Genomic DNA, 20,918 nt, shown 5'->3' with positions numbered 1-20,918 from the left:
AGCTCTACCGGAAGTAACGTTTTGTGTTGTCAATGTCAATTTTTCTTTCCATGGTGCACATAATCTCACAACATGCAAAGAGTACAGCAGACGCACCAAAAATGGTAATTCCCAGAATGCAATTCTGATGTACTATTTCATAATATAAGATATATGACTTTTTTTTTTAACGTTTGACCATTCGTCTTATTAAAAATTAATAAAAAATAAAAAATAATAAATCATGCTTAAGTTTCTTTTGATAATAAAGTAAATCACAAGCAAAATAAATAATATTTCGATAATTTTTTGAATAAAACATATAGTCAAACATTATAAATAAAAAAGTAAAACATTTTACATTACGAAACGGAGGAGAAACGGAGTAGTAGTAAAACTCAAATTGGCTTTTGTAGTGATACAGTAGAATCTATTGTCTCGGCATTCATGGTGAACAGTGAATGCACAATGTGGGAAACCAGCTATGGGCTAAGTGCTGACTAAACATATGGATAGCAAAGTTTTGCCATGTTCCCGGGAGTCCATTGATTCAAAGATAATAGTGTTAAAATGGGCCATCCAATAATGATAAAGACAAACATAAATACTGAAAATAAATTGCAACAGAGTAATTATGTCATGGCACAATTTACGTTAAAGAAGTAGCATAAGCTCTATGTCTTTGTGAAACGAAATATACCCCATCCCCTTTCTAAGGTCAGTTTGGTTCTTGCAGAGTAAAGATGAGGTGAGTCATCTGCAATCATCACCCCCGTTTCGACACAGAAAGATGCACTTTTTTTTAGTGCGTTACACTCGTGCCCTTCCAATCACACATTAGTATTCCTGATGTGAAAGTGACAATCATAACTGCAAGGAATTTGCTAAACATTCGAAAAGATCGATGCAACAGATTCCAGAGTCTTATCAAACAGATTCTTGGTGTTCTTGAGAGCTCAGCACTTCTGTGACTGGGGTGTTTGGGACAATGTCCTACGAAATATTTGAACACTTATTTAAGTAAACATAGACTATTATTAATAAAACGTATATATAATTTTGAACTAAATCGCGAGACAAATCTACTGAGCCTAATTAATTCATAGTTAGCTTATGTGATGCTACAGTAAACAAGCTCTAATTATGAATTAATTAGGCTTAAAAAATTTGTCACACAAATTAGCTATTATTTCTGTAATTAGTTTTATAATTAATCTACCTTTAATATTTATAATAAGTATCCAAACATACATGCGGCTAAAAAGTCCCCGTCTAAACACTCCCGATCAAAAAGGTTCTCAATGTAGTCCCTGTATCTCAGACTGTATTCCACACGTTAGGATTTAGGCTTCAGAATTACGTAGCACTAATGGTTCTGCATTGGCATGCATTTTTCTGCATGCATTGGACTCAAACAAGAATCAGGATCTGTTCAGGTAAATGTAAGACAGCGAAAAGGTTCACAAGTTGCCGAAACGTAACAACGGCAACTCTTTACACATGATCTTCATATTGTACAATTATTCCTCCTCATTCACATGGATCATATGCTGCTATAGGCTTATGGTACAATCCTAGGAAAGCAGCATATACAGTTATTCACAGAGTTATTACTAACAGGGTTACAGGGGACAGGTGCCTGATGCATGTATGATGTATCATCTATCCACAGTACTGCATTTTGCACCAGCCAAGTGCCCAAGTGCATAATCACATAAAGATCAATTCTTTCGCTATACTGACTGCTTTCTCTCGACCAAACAGCTTATGAACAATGGCAAGGGCAAACTCTGTCGCAGACCCTGGAGCTTTGCTAGTGATGAGGTTACCATCAACAACCACCCTGCTGTCACATGCACTCTGATCAGTAAGCAGATATGCCATCGGTGGAAACGATGTTGCCTTTTTCCCCTAAAATGAGGAAACAGCTCCAGGTTAATACAGCTTCATAGTTTTTTTTTTCCCAGAAGGAAATACAGCTTGACTGCTAATCTGGAACAATCATTTATATGCCTAAGAAACTGGAGTACTGTATTTGTTAGAAAAAAGAGAGCTGGCTACTGACAGGGATTAATACTCATGTACATATACACGGGAATACCTTCAATAAACCATGGGGCTCGAGGACATAAGCTGGGGAAGCACATATTGCACCATATGGTTTATTAGAATCTGCCTGTTTCTTGAGTAAATCTATAAGTACCTTTGTACTAGAGAGCTTTTGAGCACCTGGCAGGCCACCCTGTATACAAAACCAGTATCAGCGCAGTATTCAAAAGAGGTAGCACCGGATCAATCAAAAAGTAACTCAGCAGCTATGGAATGTACCGGCATGACAATCAGGTCAAATTCCCTTGTGGCAGCCTCTTCCACCATAATATCAGCTATAAGGTTAAATTTGTGGCGGCGGGTCACGATTTGCAACTTATCCTCAACTGATGCAACAGTAACATTTGCTCCTGCTCTACGCAAGATATCTATTAAGTTAAGAGCTTCCATTTCCTCCGAACCATTAGCAACCGGCACAAGAACCTGGAGACAGGAGTGGGGAGCACTACAATCATCCATGGTGTCATAATCATTATTCACATGTCGGTCTGATATAATTCACTAATTCTTGGTTATATTCATGTATGAACCAACCAACTAGTTACAAACTGACAAAGAAATCCTATAGCATCAGCAAAAGCATATTTGAGCAGGTCAAGACCTGTGCCATGGCAGAAGAACCTCTTCATGCAACCTAGGGATCCCTTTTTAACAGAAGGATTCAATTTTATTTCATACCTGAGGTGTACCACTGCATTTCCACTCAACTGAATTGTACTCATCTATGACATAGTCAGCTCCAGGTTGAGGACGGACATACTGAATTTAAAGAAACACACAATCATTAGGCAATGTTAATTTAAGCAGCTGATTTTGATGCAATTTGCACGGAAATAATTCAAGCGACCTGAGCAAAGCGACACATTGTTTAACTTTCAATTTCAGTATGTTCAGCATGTTTTACGCGTCAGAACAATCCATGGATCATTCAGATGATTGACCAAATCACTATAGGCAGAACTTCAGGAAAAATCTAACAGTTTACAAAGAACAATCAGGGATCATCGGTTTGTAACACCACCACCTGATAATACATAGCATATAGAGAAATAAAAGGTATGTAACAGCATGCAGCTTACCAAGGGTCCTGCAACCTCCTCCGACTTCTCTTTGCCATATAGTTGCTCCACCAAAGCGAGAGCATATTCAATTGCCGTAGCTGGCCCCTGGCTGGTTACTGCATTTCTATCTACCACCACCCTCGAGTCCACAGGGATAATTTCAGCATTGAACTTATCCATGAGTGATGGGTAGCAAGTTGCCTGAAAGAACAAATCACATCTGTCTCTCAACATTGATATCTCTGTCTCTAACAAAACCACTCTCAAACCAGTTAAATTGACTCTTCTGTCTGAATGATCAGTTTTCACCTTTAGGCCTTTGAGCAAGCCCCAGTGAGCCAGCGTCACCGCCGGCGCCGCGCAGATGGCGGCGTAGAGGCCCCCCTGGTCCGCCTGTTTCTTGACCATCTTCTCCAGCACATTGCAATCCCTAAGATTAGCTGATCCCGGCATTCCTCCCTACACCACAAGCAACCAGTACCACCGAATCGAATCGTCAGTCCATGCAAGATCTCCCCCACCCTTAAGCAAGAACATCTTGGAGGTTTACAGAACGTGAATCAATGGCAGGGTAAAGCATGATTAGTAGTTGTTAAGGGGAAAAGAGCAAATTTTAGGAGGAGTAGGAGGGAACCAGGGATGAGGGACGCACCGGTAGGGCGATGAGGTCAAAGGCCTCGCCTTCCAGGTCGGCGACGCGGGCGTCGGCGACGAGCTTGACCCCGAAGGCGGCCTCGACCAGGAGGCCGTGGTCCCCCGCGGGGTCAACCGTGGCGACGGTGACCCGCGCGCCGGCGCGGTTGAGGACGTCGGCGGTGGCTGCCGCCTCCACCGGCTCCGTGCCGGCGGCGACCGGCACGAGCACCCGCTTCGGCGCCGTCGCGGCGGCGGCGCCGAAGGCGCGGGAGAGGAGGAGCCCGGGCAAGGACGCGGCCCGCCTCGCCATGGACAAAGTCCAACCGGCGGCCATGATCCCCGGAGGCTCGGAGCACGGGATTCTTGCCTCCTGCCCCGCTTCGCCGGAAAGGTGGTGGTGACTTGCGGTGGGACTGGGAGCGAGGTGGGAATCGCAGTCGCAGCGGGCGGTCGATCCCCTTCCCGAGAGGGCAGGCAGTAGTGCAGGCTGCGAGTGCCCCGCTGCCCGGCTCAGCTCACGGCAAGTGTCGCCAGCGTCAACGGCAACCGACGAGTAGTCTCGCCGCCGTTGGCTCGCTGCGATCTTTCCCTGAATATTTTTTCTCGGCTTTTATATAGAAATTGATTATTTTATATTTTTAAACCAGAGGGTAAACCTTATCACAATTACTTTCAACATTTTCAACGTAAAATAACTATAATATTTCAGCTTACATATTTATCTAACGAAACAACGTACTCTATTTGTACTAAAATAAATTAATCTTTCAATTTTTAGCTATAATATTTGACGCTTTATCTTATTAAAAAAGTTTACGATTAATATTTTTGTCTTTATTAGATGATAAATTATGAATAGTAATTTACACGTGACTATTTTATTCTCAATTTCTTACAAAAGTTTTAAATAAGACGGATGGTCAAACGTTAGACACAGATGGTCAAAATGGAGTAAGTGAATTAGGGTGCGTTCGGTTAGCAAATTTTTTTTAGAAGGGATGTCACATCAACGCGTACGGTTCTATATTTGAAGTAGTAAAAATAGTCTAATTACAAAACAAATTTTAGATTCCGCATGAAAACCACGAGACGAATCTTTTGAGTTTAATTAATCCGTCATTAGCACATGTTGGTTACTGTAGCACTTATGGTTAATTATGTATTAATTAGGCTCAAAAGATTCGTCTCACGATTTTCCCCATAATTGTATAATTAGTTTTAATGTTTGTGTATATTTAATGCTTCATTTAGGTGTTCGAAAATTCGATGTGATGTTTTTAGAAAATTTTTTGAAAACTAAACAGGGCCTTAGGGGTTGTTTAGTGGGCTAAACTTTTTAGTCCCATGTCACATCGAATGTTTGGACACTAATTTGAAGTATTAAACATAGACAAATAAAAAAAATAATTTCATGAGTGGTAATCCATGAGACAAATTTTTTAAGCCTAATTAATCCATAATTAGAGCATGTTTACTGTAGCATCGCATAGGCTAATCATGGATTAATTAGGCTCAATAGATTCGTCTCGCGAATTAGTCCAAGATTATAGATGAGTTTTATTAATAGTTTACGTTTACTAATTTATAATAATAAACGTTCAAATATTCGATAGGACAAGTGACTGAAAATAAATCGCTTGTTCCAAACATCACGGTTAGGTGGAAGACACTGATAAACGACATGGACCACTGTGAGTAAGGTTTTATGATACGTAGTACTCTCTCAAAACAAACTAATTTTTCATTTTTTATCTATAATGTTTGACTCTTCGTTTTATTAAAAAATTATGATTAATATTTTTATTTTTATTAGATGATAAATTATAAATAATACTTTCAGTGTGAATATTTGTTTCGGTTTCTTAAATTTTTTTTAAATAAGATAGATTAAATTTTTTTAAATAAGACAGATGGTTAAACCGAAAGAAAGATTAGTTTGTCTTTGGAAGGGGAGTACGTTGTACCGTTGGAAGTGAAACATGTAAATCTTTCCAAATCGGAGGTTTTTAATTTGATTAGTGTATTGCGCACGAGAAAGTCACGGTTCAACTTATGAAAGGCACGGAGTACCAAATATCCGTATCAAGTAGCACGTTTATCCTCGGATCGAAATTAATCTCTCTAAATTGCAGATGAACTCACGGATTATATTTTATTTCAAAGCCCAAACTTTATGTTAATTGTTCAATTGATAAAATAGGATATGACGCAGAGCTCAAATGTCAGAAAGAAAAAAAAAACTCTCTTTGCGTGCGTAACAGATGACACGTCTGCATCAGCATCGCCACACGTCGATCGCTTGATCACCTAGAAAAGCAAGCCTTCCGCCACCCGCTGCGCCACGTCGCGGCCGAGCAGCTTCTCGACGGCGGCCACGGCGAACTCCATGGCCGTGCCGGCGCTACTGCCCGTGATCACGTTCCCGTCGACCACCACTCTGCTGCCCTCGCCCTCGCCCTCGCCGGCGCCGTCCTTGGGCAACCCGGCCGCCGCCATGGACGGGTGCACCGCCGCTTTCTTTCCCTGGAAAGAACCGCTCGCTGATCAGATCGATCGACAGACATGGGTGATCAAAAAGCAAGCGATCTTGTCTAGGTGTTCATTGCTCTTGCCTCGAGCAGGCCGTGGGGCTCGAGCACGTGAGCCGTCGCGGCGCCAATGGCGCCGTAGGGCTTGCTCGCCGCCGCCTGCTTCTTCAGCAGAGCGACGAGTTTCTCGTTGCTGCTCATCGTCTTTGCGCCAGGCGTGCCACCCTGTTCGACCGAGACGACACGAGACATGCAAAATGTTCAGTGCCATGAACATGTCAAGGAAATTGGGACCAGAGCTGAAGCGTGCGTGCTTGCCGGCAGGATGATCAGGTCGAAGCTCGTCTGACCGGCGGCCGCCGCCGCCTCGTCCAGCGTCGTGTCGGCCACGATCCTCATCCCGTGGCGCGCGACGACCTCGGCGGCGTCCTCGGCCGACGCGACGACGACGTCCGCCGCCTCGGCTCTGCGCAGGACGTCGACGATCGTTATCAGCTCCATTTCCTCGGTGCCGTTGGCTACCGGAACAAGGACCTGACGCCGGTGGACACATGCAGAGTTTCAGAGAAGTTCAGAGAACAAAAAATATGCGTGTGATTTTCACCATTTGTGTACTGTCCTGTACCAAAATATAAGCGATTTTGCCAATAAAATTACATAGTTAAGTTTATTATATTTTGCGACGTAGTTAGTATATATAAACCTTGGGTGTGCCGTTACATTTCCATTGAACCGAGTTGACTTCATCGATGGTATATCCAGCCTCATATTTGACAAGCTGACAACAAGATATATGCAGTTAATTACCCATAGCATGTTCATGTTGTGACTGAAATAAAAACAACAAAAGTATTGCTTTCCTAACACTCTCTCGTTCCATGCAGTGATGAGCCAAGGAGCTCAATTTGCCATGGGTTAAATGCCAGCTGCCATCTTCAATGGAAGTGGCTTACGCAGATGTTTACACAAAAATAACTGTTTTATTTTGCCACATAGGAAAGAAAGTATGCTACAAGGATTGGCCGGTGCCTGATGACTCACGGATGCTTAACAGGTGCTTATGTTTAATCTTGGTCCTAATTACTCGGACTAAGCACCCAAGAGAGAGTTTCTGGATTGGAAGAGAGACTTGAAGAAGGTGATTAACTTATGTGGACGTCCCAAGGATATCTAGCTAGTCATTAACAAGTGGGACTGTGGACAAGATAATTTTGTGGATTAATTTCTTCTGCACCTATTTTGTAATATTTATATTAAGAATTTTCTTGCTTAAAAGAATGTTCCAGAATTTATTGTATTTTCAATGTTATTTTCTGGTATCTCTAGGCAACTCCACTAGAAACTTACCTTAAGGCGAGGCACCTATCTCGACATAATTTGACATATGATAAATTACTCAATAAATATGAAAGGTCAAATTTAACACATACAAATTAAAAAAAAACAAATATGATTGTGAGGTGTCAATAGCATATGCACTAGTTAGAATTTAATTTGATTGTTTTAGTTTTTATACATCGAATGTAAACATAATATATTTGTGCAATAATATATCACATATAATATCTGATATTATTATTTTCAAAAATTTTCATAACTATTGAAACGACATGCAACAAAAACAGGGAGAACTCCTGCTCAGGAGAAAACATCCCCCAATTATATGGAGTACATTATTATCTTTTCGCTTCTGTTTATGCTTATAAGCCAAAATTTGAATTTTCAACCTTAATATAGAGTTATTTTGAGGTTTTTGGGATAGCTTATTTTTAGTCTTGGATTTTAGATCGCTAAGAACACATATATAAGTTTTATTTATAAATTATTTTTTATTTATAAATATGTCATTTGCCTTTTTCCCGAAAATTCAAACAATCACTCCCTATTACTCGCTGTTCCCAAACAATTCCCCTAGCACCATTCACCATTAAAATTTGACCACACTTACTTTGTCACCGATTTTACAAATATAAACTACATCATATTATCAAAACATGTTGCTCGTTAAATGTAACCATGCAACTTCTGTTCAACACAATATTATGTTTTTTGGTCAAACTTGTTTATATTTTCATCATATTTCGTTCTAGTGCTCATGCTAGTCATGCATGAAGTTCTATGGCTGCATTGTAGAAGAATTCAGATCGCGTGCAATCACAGCTGTGACAGTAAGTTAAGGACCGGAAAAAGCTTCGACCATCCATTTTGATAATCAAGATTCATATCTTGAGCTATAGTATAGGTGCAAAAAAATACCATACACTACAGCTATTTTTTACTAAAGTGCATCGTGCTAATTTTAGATAATCTGATTTGTATCGGTAACCATAGATACAACCGTTTAAGTTGCCGTGCTGCAGCTCATCCGGATCCATTCCTGAAACATTTGACGCCAAGACCATAGCAGCAGTCAGCAGATCATCATATCAACAACTAGCAGTATGGTCCCATAAGGACGAGGCCATGAGGGCCTATCCAGACAATAAATTCATGCCTAGCCTCTCCACAGACTCTTGAGCACAGGTTTCGTCAATATTCCAACCAAATAGTAACCGGTTTTTTCGCTTACAACGGCGGTTGTGAAGTGAACATTCAACGCAGCATTAGGCAATTAGACAGCCACAATGTCAGACGTCCATTTCCTCATAAATTATGCTTCCCATTCTTGAAAACCAGAAACTGTGCTCTCCCCACTCTGAATTTCTTGAATTAATTTCTTTTTCAAAAAAAATGTGGCCCTTCAACCATTCTAAATTTTTATGCAGAACATGTCCTCCATACTCTTAAAAAAAAGAACTAGTTTATTTCGTTTGGTGTCAATCTCAACCATATCAAATAATGGATATCACCAAAAGAATTATGACCTATGCATTTGTTTAGAAAATAATGTATTGCCAGATATTTGATTTGGCTGAGTTCGATATAAAATTTTGGTTGCATTTTTTTGTTAGATGAAGTTGAAAGATTATTTGATTTTCGTGATAGCTATTTTATCTTTATGTATATATTTATATTTATCGATAAGTATTAAATTTAAAAAAATCAAAATATTTTATAACATGAAAAGATGTAATACTCAACTTTTTAAGAAGGAAATTCGGGTGCACAGCTGTACACCCATGTCCTACTGTAGCTCTGCCCCTGACACGGCCGGCAGCAAATCAAATACTCCTACAAGCCAAGCCTAGCTAATCTTACTAAAAACCAGCAGCTATGTATCCAGCCAAGCACATTAACCAAAAGAAATCAAGCTGGCAAAAAGCCAGAAATTAATTAAAACCTTAAAATCGAAATTACCATTTCTTCTGCGATCTGCTCGGCCTTGCCCTTCCCGTAGAGCTGCTCCACCAGAGCCAGGGCGAACTCCGACGACGTCGCCGGACCGCGGCTGGTGACGGCGCTCCCGTCCACCACCACGCTCGCGTCCACGGCGGCCACCTCCGGGGGGAATTTGTCCACGAACAGCGGGTGAGCAGTTGCCTTCATGCAAAAAAAAACACACAAGGTAATTAAGCTCGAGTAATTAAGCTATCTATCCTCACTTACCGTTAAGTTTGACGGTTGCGTCGACATTACGGTAATTAAACGAACTGTGTATCTTTAACTTTCAGCAATCCTCCATCACACGTACTCTTTGTTTAGAATAAGAGCTTTTTTAATATTTTTAAAACAATACCTCGAGATGCCATATTTTTCAGTGTAAAATTTTGGTACAATATACTTTGTTGTACCATAATTTTATACTATAATTTTTGTTATATCAAGTTACATTTTAAGAACCAAATAAACTCTTAAAATAAAGTTTCTTTAAACAGGGAGTACCTCTTAACCAAGATTAGCTTAGTTAAAGTGTAGGTGCGTACACCGTCAGAAACTCAATATTAAAACATTTTTCACCATATATGTACTTGGTGCCTATTTTTATTTCTCTGTAGAGAAATTTTCACAAAATGGGTTTGGGGTACCCAAACCCAAACATATATTGTACTCTATCTCGAGGAATCATTTTAAAGGTAATTTTAAGCACATTAACATATATAAACCATTTATCTATTACATTTATATACAGTACTAATGCTTATATTTTTTTACAACCATTTGTTACCGGTGCCATTAACATTTACAGATTTTATTGAATATGTATTCAATTAGAATAATTTTACCGTTCCTAAGAAGGTACCCAGAGGTCTCACTGTCTTCTAATTTGATACCTCAGGTATTATATCAAATTTTAGAAGACAGTGGTACCTTACTGTACCAGGATGGGAAAAAAAGCTCATTCAATTAACGTCTTGTTTCGACGTTTTCAGCGGGAGAGCGATCGGAAAGAAGATTTCAACTTTCAAGCCAATCCAACATAAACATATACTTAAAATACCGTATATGCTAATAAAATATAATATATTTTTATAGAGATTTACTTCGGTCTAACGAACGGTCTAACAAAAAGTACCTCTAAGTACCGGTATCTCGTGATACTAAATCATTTCTGACCGTTGAATCTAACAGTCTACATGCTAATCAGGTAGATCCAATGTAAAAAACGATTTTGTACAGTACCTCAAAGTATTTTTTATTGGACCAGAGCAAATCTTATTTTTTATTTTTTATGAGTCTAAGGTTTCTTAAAAATCACTTTTACATCAAACACGTGTACATCAAGATCACCCAGATTTAAATACTGCTGTTCACAAATATTACGTTAACATGACTACCTCATTATGTAAAATTAATAATGTTAAAGATTTGTTGTCCTTCCATTTTCGAGATTGAGCATCTGGCAAAAAAAAGTGCATGTATTTTGTGGTAATTATGTCTCAAAAACCCATGGATACTTTACTCTCAATTAATTTGGTACTAGTGTCCCTTTGATCTGTAGTAATTTTTTTACTATTTTTTATTTGACGCCATTCACTTTTGGTCTATATTTATTATTCGTCTTATTTAAAAATTTTATACAAATATACAGAATTATAAGCCATTCTAAAATTTTGTTTGATAATAAATTAAATCATAATAAAATAGTAATTATATATTTTTTAGATAAAACGAATAGTTAAAAGTAAACTAAAAATAAAGGTACTACCGCTGTAAACATATTATAAGTCATTGGGTTTGTCTAAATTCATCCATATATCAATATATATGTGTCTAAATTTATTAACACATGTATTAATCTAGATATATGAATTTAATCTAGTGAAGTCTAGAAAGAAGGAGTATTAAATTTTAAAAAAAAAATCAGCGGATTACATGTTAAAAATAATTTCAACAGAAGGCAGGGATGTGATACTGGAACAGAGCAGCAACAGTGAATACTGAGCAGTGGGAACGGCCACTTGTTTAGCAACCTTGCGGCCGTCGAGCAAGCCCCAGGACGCCAGCGCCAGCGGCGGCGCGGCGCAGATGGCGGAGTAGAGCCCTCCGGTCGCCGCGTGCCTCCTCACCACGGCTTCCAGCGCCGCGCAGCCGCCGAGGTTCGCCGCGCCGGGAACCCCTCCCTGCATATACATATCGATCGATGTCGGTGTCGCCATGATCGGCGGCGCGGACGGCAATATTAGCTAGTACATAGCTGTGAAGAACTCAAGACGTGTGCACGTACAGGGAGGACGATGAGGTCAAAGCGAGCCGCGGCGGAGTCGTCGACGTCGTCGGCGGCGGCGGGGGCGACGAGCGCGTCCGCGACGATCCTGACCCCGTACATGGCCTCGACGACCAGCCCACCAAAGCCGTCGGCGGAAGCCACGGTAACGTGCGCGCCGGCGCGGCGGAGGACGTCGATGGGCACCGTCGCCTCCACCGGCTCCGTGCCGGCGACGATCGGCACAAGCACCTGCACACCATCAACCAACGTACCACGCGCACGCTCTAACGATCGACCACCGTATATATATCGATGTACGCATCAATACCAGCAGATCCCGCGCGCGTTACCTTCTTCGCGGGACGGGACGCCATTGCCAACGACGACGTCCGAGAGGTCGCTTGCTAGCTAGCTTGAGCTTTGCGCGAGATGCCGGGGGCGTGCAGTGCAGGTGGGAGGTAGGAGGAGACACCCGGCGCATCGAACGAGACTACACCGACGGCATGGGGGGGGGGGGGGGGGGGTTTCTTTAGTAGGAAACGTGTGGCGACGATGGATGTGCGCAGATGCCTGTGAAGGTAGGTCGTCCCGCACAGTTGCATTGACCAGCGCCAGCGCGCGCAGGTCGTCGCCTTCCTTATCGTCTTCGTCTTCGTTTTCAACGCAGGACAACTGCACTGTTCCTTCGTACTGCTATCTTTTTGTGTCATAATAGTTTTATTTTTTGTTTTTTCATGTCTAACGTTTAACGTTTGACCATTCGTCTTATTTGAAAAATTTATAAAAAACTAAAAATAATTAGTTTTATTATTCATATTTTATCATCTAGTAATAATAAAAATATTAATTACAAAAAAATTTAAATAAGATGAGTGACACGGAAAAACGAAAAATAAAGTTATTATGGGACCGATGTAATACAAAGCTCAAACAAGCAGCAGCTTTTGCTCTCTCGACACCATACATACATAGGAGCTACTCCTCCTACCCTTAAATGCAGGTAACGCCCTGGTTAGTTTGGGAAAATTTTTACGAGATACGTCACGTTAACATGTATGATCATATATTTTGAAGTATTAAATATAGTTTAACTATAAAACAAATTTTAGATTCTATGTGAAAACCGCGAGACAATTCTTTTGAGTCTAATTAATCCGTCGTTAGTACATGTTGTTTAGCACTTAAGCCTAATCATGTACTAATTAGGCTCAAAAGATTTGTCTCATGATTTTTTCAATAACTGTGTAATTAGTTTTAATGTTCATGTTCATATATATTTACTGTTATATTTAGGTGTTCACAGATTCAATATGATGTTTTGTGGGAAAAGTTTTGAGGAACTAAACAGGGCCTAACTAAAGATGACATTGGACCATCTAACTATATTTAACAATTAGGGGCATCGATATAGTATTTTTTATATCTAGTTGTGAATGTTTGGATACAGTGACTTTTTAGTCCCTTGTCATATTGGATGTTTGGACATTAATTAGAAGTATCAAATATAGACTGATAACAAAATTAATCGCATAAATACATGATATTTCATTAGACAAATTTTTTAAGCCTAATTAATCCACGATTAGCAAATGTTTACTGTAACATAATATTCGCTAATCATGGACTAATTAGGCTCAATAGATTCGTCTCGCGAATAGTCCAGAGTATGAGATGTGTTTTAATTAATAGTCTATATTTAATACTTCTAATTAGTGTTCAAATATTCGATGTAACAGAGACTAAAAAAAGTCACATGGAAACAAACAGACCATAGTAGTCAAAACATGTGTGACTACCAAAACAAATTGTTAGTATCATTTAAATATGCAACATTTAATTGATTGTTGAAATAGTCCATACAATACGTTGCTTCGTTATGTTATTTTATTACCCCACCGGGTTTTAATGTTGTTGACTTTTGTTTTATCATTCTTCTTATTCAAAAAGTTTATATATTTTTTATTTATTTTGATATGATTGGGCTAATGTGCAAAGCAACAACTCTATGAAGCCCTGACATCTTCATTATTAGATAAGTGTAATGCGAAACCGCCATGAATTGTGCTATCACATATCTTTCTAGTGTAGCATAATAAGTCGTTTAGAAGTTAGCTACTTCAAAGCATATGTTCTCGGCTTGGTAGTTCTCTTTCTCACCAAAAGTGATTGGCAACATGATTTATCCAAGTGTTGTTGAGGACAACCTAGGGATTATCCCGTGAAGCGGAGCATTGCTTGGCTATAGTCACCATTGCCTTTACTTTCTCCATTGACTGGGCGATTGGGTGATCTGGAAGTTGCTCCAAGAGTGTATCTGGAAGTGTGGCAGTCGTATCAATGTTTTGTTGTTGAGTATTGAAGACATCGTGTCCATTGACTAGAGTCTGTAAAATTGTGTGTTGCATCCGGCGAGATGCGTTCCTAAGATATGTACAAGCTTTGGCTTCATGATGCCGCATGTCCTCCTCATCTCGATGGACTCTTTCTTCTTGACACTTCTCTTCGGTCACACATGTAGCTTCCTCTTTTCTTCTTTTTCTTTTGGCCTCCTCTTTCAGGGTAAGGACCCGAGATGCGACGACAATTTCTCATGGTGTGGGAGAAAGCTCCTGGTGCTGCTACAGCTATACGATGCCTCAATCTGTATGATTTTCTTGGCTTCGTCTTCATGCCTGAGTGGTTCTGAACCCGACTTGGTTTGGATCTTCTCAGTAGATTGGGATCTAGACTACATTGGAGTTTTGTCCGCCCTAGATGAGATGGATCGGGAGACCTCTTCCTCCAACTGGCTCAAATCCGAGTCTGTGAAAGATAGCATCCCAAACTCATCGGCTTCAGGTCAAATTCCACCGAACTTTAAGGCTTGTTTGGGGGCAAATTGTGTCTTCATGATTTTTGAGTTTGGATCATCAATCTTTAGTAGAAAATATCACTGCACTCCTACCTAGCGTGCCAATTGTCAATGTTCTGTGTCAGCAGTAAATAAAATAAAGAGAGTGGCAAGTGAGATCTAAAGATTGATGGTGTGCAAGAGATAGGGGTTATCCATGTTCGGTCCATCGAGTATGAAGTAAAACCATACTCTTACTGGCTAGATGATACGCTTGTCTATTGGATGTCAATAGCTAAAACTTTGAGAATCTAGAATATTCCCCTTGAGGGACGTCCCTACCCACTATATACTGATGAATAGGGGTTACATGACTTATATACCAGGTAGCATACAATCCCATATGTATCATATCCAACCGCGTCAATTGGTATTATTAGATTAGTCATAGAGTACTAGGCTTCAACAGTCACTGTGTCATAAACAACATCTAATGAAATGGAGCTCGTAGCTTCTAACGAGGAATTAGGGTATTCCCAACCCATAACACTAGATGCAGTTTCTATAAACTTCACATCATCAAGAAACTAGTACTAAACACTACCCTTTCAATGCAAACACCACTATTCCATACTTTAATTTAATGCTACTTATTTTATACGGTATCTTAAATATTGTGTAGAAACCATGTCTCATGCAAGACATGGTTTCATTCTCTTTCCTCATTTATTCACTTGCCACATCATCTTTCGTCGTTTATGCAGTCCCACTGCTTCCAAGATTGCTGCTCAAGACAGTTCAATGGGTTCAATTATTACTGATGCTCGTGAAACTGAATCGATTTCCTTTTTGAAACAAGAAACTGAATCAATTTCAACTAAAAGTCCAGGTTTGCCCTTTATGAAATCATATGGGATTGGTTAGATTCTGATTCAGTTATTTTTCATCGCCCTTTAATTTCTTTCTTTGTCAGAAAGTAATTCTTCTGGAAGGGATAATATAGAAGTAAATGGTCAGTGCTTGCTGCACATAGATACCTCAGCAGCTGAAATGTCAGGTATCAGTTTTTCTACCAGACACTTCAGAATTCAGATCCCCTTTTGCCTTCAGATAGTTGCACTCATCAAGAATTTATTTCACACGGGATAATTGTCAGCTCCCCCGTTTGATGTGGGAAAACTATTGATGCAGATGAGGAAGTTGTTCTATGCAATTTTAGCTTTTCATTGAAGCATGGCAACTGATGTTCTCTCCCCTTGCAGAAAAGTTCTATCGTACGCTTACTGAATAAGCTCAGGTTGGCAAAGGAGAGGAATGTAAAACTGGCAGTCCATACTAGATCTCAGGAAGCAGGACATGTCAGCTATCAAGCAGTTTCTTCCTCAGATGATCTAGAAGGCGATTGGTATGCTTAGCACAATGTCCCCTATTACAGGGGAAATCTTTGAAAGCTCATGTACAGAGAACTCCTTAATTCTCTCAATCTCAGAGATGAATACGTTTTTAGTCTTTAGGAATTGTCTCTTCTTGACCTGAACTTTTGCCCTCAATACTTTTTTTTAGAGCTTTAAATACAGTTTCTGTAGCCAATGATTAATAGTGGATCTATGGTTGCCATCTTCTGAAAAGAATTCAGTAATCAGTACACAGACGGTTCCAGTAGGGCGTTGTTGGTTGCTTTCTTTGATTGGTAATAATTTGTTTAATTTGTAAACCAAACTGTTGGCTCCTATTTTTGGCTGAAGATAGTTGACCTATATGCGAGTTTGTGGGGCAACCCACTTGCATCAATAGTTGAAGATTCGATTAGATATTCACTCATTTCTTACATTACATCTAAGTAGTCATTAAAGAATTTTAAAAATTGATAAGATAAATTAATATAAGATATATCACTTCATAATATGCAAGCTTAAATTCAGCTTCTACAATTTGTAATAAAAAATAAAACTAATATATATACCATAAATTTGTTATTTTTTATAACTTATATAAGTCGAATTTAAACTTGTATCTTTGTGGAGTGATATATCTCGTGCTATCATATCTTATCAAATATTTTTAAAATTATTCATGACTATTTAGACGACAGAAAAAGAGTGGATATGCAACAGAGCGATGAAAACATTTTCCGATTATGTGTCAGCTAGTCTGAACTCTGAAACACTGGTTTGTCGATCAAAGATGAAGAAATCGTATTATTGTCTTGCACGATTAAACTGAAACTGACCCATCTATCCATCAATCTGAAATTCTGAACCGTCCGTGTGATCGATGGACAAAGAGTTAACACTAACACACTGTACTGCACGTCGCCGGCGTCAGGCCGTCGGGTAGAAGGGAGAGGTGGCGACGCCGCAGGTGCCCTGCGGCCACCACACGTCCTTGGCGAGGTAGAAGTAGCCATGGTCGCCCCAGTCTTTGCTCCACGAGTTCTTGGCGATCCAGTACTTGTCGCCGCCGAAGCCCTCGCAGTAGCCGACGATGGTGACGGCGTGGTTCACCTTCTCCGACGAGCAGGGGCCCCGGTACACGCCGCCCTTGTAGAACTGGAAGTCGCGCGCGCCGGCGTCGATGTACGCCGTCACCGGCTGCCGCGCCACCGCCAGCGCCAGCTGCCGCTGGTCGTTGGGCGGCACGGAGCGGAAGCCCGACAGGGACGCCTGGTGGGAGAACAGCAGCTTGCGCACGTCGCAGCCGCCCCTGACGCCGGTGTACGGGTACTCCTCCTCCGACGCGATGCCGCCGCGGGAGGCCACCAGGCTGAGCGCCGTGTCGGAGCGGCCGCCGCGGCACCCGTTGCTCCCGGTGTCGCAGTCCAGCATCACCTGCTCCGACAGCGACACCAGCTCGCCGGTCATGATCTTGTTGAGCCCCTCGATGGCCGCCGCCGCCGCAAACGCCCAGCACGACGCTGCCATTGATAGATTCCCCACCCACCCAATCAGTCAGCGTGTCTGCAGGGAGCTGAGCCGAGACAGACAGAGCATGCAGCGTGTCAGTCAGGCGATCTTACCGCAAGAGCGCTGGAACTTGACGCCGGTGACGGCGCCGCTGGAGCGCCAGTCGACGCAGCACGGCTGCGGCGAGTCGGGCGGGAGCGGGAACGGCGGCGGGGCGCGGAACGCGGTGGCGTTGAACCCGGTGTACTGCTCGACGAACTCGCCGGAGGTGAGGTCGCCGAACCCGTTCATCCCGACGAAGGAGTCCGTGATGGTCTGCGGCGCGAACGCGCCGACGCCGGAGGAGATCTCCGTCTCGCTGCGGAACGCGCCGATGAACTTGGTGTTGTCCTTCCATATCTGGTACCGCTTCTCGTGCTCGATCGGGCACGGGTAGCTCTTCCCGTACTGCGCCATCCACCGCGAGAACAAGAACCTCAGCTCACTGTCGGACTTCTCGCATGATGACGGCGGCGGCGGCGGCGACGGCGACGGGTTCGCCATCGTCGGCGGCGGTAGGACGTGCAGCAGGAGGAGGCAAGTGACGGAGAAGAGAAGGCCAAGGCAAGGCTTGGAAGAAGCCATCGTGATTAGATTACGTTAAGTGTACTTAGAGCGTGCTTCTTATGATGTATTTTTGTTATATGGGACACGTGATGCAGGCAGAGCAATGGTTTATATAGACCTCCTGATGCATGCAGGGTTGCTATTGTATTTGCCTTGTGACTTGGGAGCAGCGGAAATTTCGGTCAGAAATTATTTGAAGTTTGAATAAAATTTGGTCATATTTCCGATCCGGAATTTTGAGTCCTGCTTGAGAGGTGGAAGTTGTCCTCATATTTTTTTTCATACGATGCCGTTAACTTTTATGTTTACGTTTGATCATTTATCTTATTAAAAATATATAATTATTAAATTTTTTTATAATTTGATTCATTATCCTGAAAACTTTAATATGACTTATAATTTTATATATTTAGATGATTTCTTTAAATAAATGACTTATAATTTTATATATTTATATAATTTCTTTAAATAAAATAAATAGTCAAATGAAAATATAAAAAATATGGATAGAATATGAATGACAAGGAAGTAAGTGAGGACAGTAAGGTTCAATGCACTAATTAACTTGAGGCTGCGTCCAACCAATCGCCATGCACAAAATGTGGCGATGGATTAGTGTATAATTAATTAAGTATTAAAAAACTAAAATTTAATATTATTTTCTATATATTTTTTAACAAAGTTTAACGTTTAGTAACATTTAAAAGTATTTAAAAAGCATGTGCATAAAAACACAAGTAAAAGTTAGGAAAAGTGGGTGCCGAACTATGCCTAAGGGTCCCCGGAAAATAAAGGATCTTTTTCAGGATTTTGTGAGAATTAGCTGAATCACATCCAAACTTGTCCACTAATGCCTTTTGGGACAAGGGAATAATCCGCATATTTTTCATTCAAATTTTGAGGAAATATAACATAAGGTCCAACCTTGTTGAAACTTTTCATTTCACATTTTGTCCGATTTTCTAAACTACTACTCCTATTTGACTATGGAGCATATCCTTGCAGTATGGTTGGCAGATTTTACAATTTCTTTCAATCTAAAATCCTACGGAAGAGTTCAGCAACCATCAGATCCTATAACCGAAGTGGGCATAATTTAGCTGGACTTAATGATTTTATCATTTTAGTCATGGGGCGATTAATTAATGAATCACTAGCTGAAGGTTGAATATCTGCTCAGAATACGGTGAGGATAGAGGTCCCAGCGTACATAAAAGAATGCATATGATTTAATTTTCAAGAAACTATGTGCTTGATGCTGAGGACAATAAAACAAAGTTATCAAATTACTCCTTTGACCGTGTGAGACTCGGTCTAATTGTTCAAGGTCTTCGGCGGTGACAAGTACTTGATTTTTAATTTACCACTGGAGTGTTTCTCAAAAAATATACGTCAAATCACATCAACCCGAATTAGTACATTTCTAGGTACTAAGCACTTGCCGGGGTGATTCTGTGGCTTTTTCGTAAAAGAAAGCCGATATATTTACGAAAAGAAAAATAATTTGTGAATAAAACTTTTAATACGTATTCTTAGCGATCTAAAAGTTAATGCTGAAAATAAATTTTGATGAAAAAATCTTAAAATCAACTCTAAATGTTGAAGATTCAAATTTCGACATATAAATATAAATATAAGCAGAAACGAAATGATGGGGTGATAGAGAAAATAATCTGTTTTATGTGAAAAATCCTATAAACATTTTTGTGTTTCAAACTGGCCCAATGTGCTATGACCACTGAAAAGCGGAATTTGAAAACTAGTTTGTTGACGTTAGTCCTGACAGTATTAATTAGCACCACACGAAAATTTCCTATACGTACTCGTCAGCCAGAGGACACGCTTTAGTACGTAATCCTGTACTTGTATACCGTTATCGATCGTATGTCTAGATTGAGTTCTACCATAATTTTTCTTTCTTTAATTTTCTGACATCAACTAGATGATGAATACTCATAAAATTTATATGATTCAATTCCCCTGCTGTCTGATGACTAAAGTTGCGACGAAATCGACAGCGTAAACATATCGAATCAGCGCTGTCGAAGTGTCAACCGGTCTGACAAATCGCAGCGAGATTTTGCACTACTGTGGTCGTCTACGTAGACAAGGATGATGCCACCCAACGTTGCAAGATATGAATGCAAGCATGCTGCAGCTTGTAGTGATACGATCAAACCATCTGAAATTCTCTGAGCGTATTTTTAATAGATGGCATCGTTTGCTTGTTTTACATATTTGATAATTTGTTCTATTTAAGAGTTTTATACAAAATATAAAAAAATATAAATGTAAGATATAATTAAAATATATTTAATAATAAATTCAATCACAACAAAATAAAAGACAATTATCTAAGTGTTTTGAAAAAGATAAATCATTAAACATTCAAACATATGCCAAAACATAGATGACGTTATCTGTTAAAAGTGTTCTCGCCTTGAAACCAAATGTGTGCCCTTATTCGTGAGGGCCTTGCTGTGCCCTTATCCGGGTGTCAAATAATTAAGAGAAGAATATGAGCATGTTGAGAATCAAATACTGGATCTAATGGGCCGTGTTCGGCTGGTGAGGGTAAGGTAACTTATTCCAATGCAGAAAACGTAGTAATAGATTAGTACATGATTAATTAATTATTAATTTCTAAAAATATATAAAGTAGATTAATATAATTTTTAA

At 40.3% G+C, this 20,918-nt stretch overlaps 3 protein-coding genes across 4 annotated transcripts; all 3 read right to left on the bottom strand.

Annotated features, from left to right (window-relative positions):
• Positions 1–1,491: 1,491 nt before the first annotated feature.
• On the bottom strand, positions 1,492–4,364 carry LOC102712872 (protein DJ-1 homolog A-like). Its single transcript, XM_015837347.2, has 7 exons — positions 3,802–4,364; positions 3,459–3,608; positions 3,168–3,350; positions 2,767–2,847; positions 2,308–2,511; positions 2,081–2,221; positions 1,492–1,890 (listed from the first exon to the last, which is right to left on the bottom strand). The coding sequence occupies exons 1-7, from the start codon at positions 4,117–4,119 to the stop codon at positions 1,690–1,692; spliced, it is 1,278 nt and encodes a 425-aa protein (XP_015692833.2). The 5' UTR covers positions 4,120–4,364; the 3' UTR covers positions 1,492–1,689.
• Positions 4,365–5,917: 1,553 nt separating this feature from the next.
• On the bottom strand, positions 5,918–12,384 carry LOC102712595 (protein DJ-1 homolog B-like). 2 transcript variants are annotated; one of them, XM_015839531.2, is made up of 8 exons: positions 12,251–12,384; positions 11,919–12,149; positions 11,665–11,877; positions 9,611–9,793; positions 7,017–7,091; positions 6,632–6,847; positions 6,398–6,538; positions 5,918–6,308 (listed from the first exon to the last, which is right to left on the bottom strand). In XM_015839531.2, the coding sequence occupies exons 1-8, from the start codon at positions 12,272–12,274 to the stop codon at positions 6,093–6,095; spliced, it is 1,299 nt and encodes a 432-aa protein (XP_015695017.2). In that variant the 5' UTR covers positions 12,275–12,384; the 3' UTR covers positions 5,918–6,092. The 2 variants fall into 2 exon arrangements, with proteins under 2 accessions (XP_015695017.2, XP_015695023.2); XM_015839537.2 differs by having other exon boundaries at positions 11,665–11,814.
• Positions 12,385–17,051: 4,667 nt separating this feature from the next.
• Positions 17,052–18,257, bottom strand: LOC102715616 (ervatamin-B-like). The gene is made up of 2 exons (XM_006643847.2): positions 17,747–18,257; positions 17,052–17,644 (listed from the first exon to the last, which is right to left on the bottom strand). The coding sequence occupies exons 1-2, from the start codon at positions 18,255–18,257 to the stop codon at positions 17,052–17,054; spliced, it is 1,104 nt and encodes a 367-aa protein (XP_006643910.2).
• Positions 18,258–20,918: the final 2,661 nt, after the last annotated feature.

The sequence above is a fragment of the Oryza brachyantha genome, chromosome 1, assembly GCF_000231095.2.
Source record: "Oryza brachyantha chromosome 1, ObraRS2, whole genome shotgun sequence".
NCBI classification, from domain to species: Eukaryota; Viridiplantae; Streptophyta; class Magnoliopsida; order Poales; family Poaceae; genus Oryza; species Oryza brachyantha.
Note: the sequence above shows the minus strand (reverse complement) of the source record. Positions and strands in the feature narration are given on the sequence as shown.

Bases quoted from the DNA above. Each gene is read 5' to 3' on its own strand.
- LOC102715616 (XM_006643847.2), bottom strand. From the start codon at position 18,257: ATGGCTTCTTCCAAGCCTTGCCTTGGCCTTCTCTTCTCCGTCACTTGC. The intron at 17,645-17,746 runs GTAAGATCGCCT...TATCAATGGCAG, and splicing joins CAAGTTCCAGCGCTCTTGCG to CGTCGTGCTGGGCGTTTGCG.
- LOC102712595 (XM_015839531.2), bottom strand. From the start codon at position 12,274: ATGGCGTCCCGTCCCGCGAAGAAG. The intron at 7,092-9,610 runs GTAATTTCGATT...TCTTGTTGTCAG, and splicing joins AGCAGATCGCAGAAGAAATG to CTTGTCAAATATGAGGCTGG. The intron at 6,848-7,016 runs GTTTATATATAC...CACCGGCGTCAG, and splicing joins AATGTAACGGCACACCCAAG to GTCCTTGTTCCGGTAGCCAA.
- LOC102712872 (XM_015837347.2), bottom strand. From the start codon at position 4,119: ATGGCCGCCGGTTGGACTTTGTCCATGGCGAGGCGGGCCGCGTCCTTG. The intron at 3,351-3,458 runs GTGAAAACTGAT...TTGTTCTTTCAG, and splicing joins GCTTGCTCAAAGGCCTAAAG to GCAACTTGCTACCCATCACT. The intron at 2,512-2,766 runs GTATGAAATAAA...TCCTGTCTCCAG, and splicing joins AATGCAGTGGTACACCTCAG to GTTCTTGTGCCGGTTGCTAA.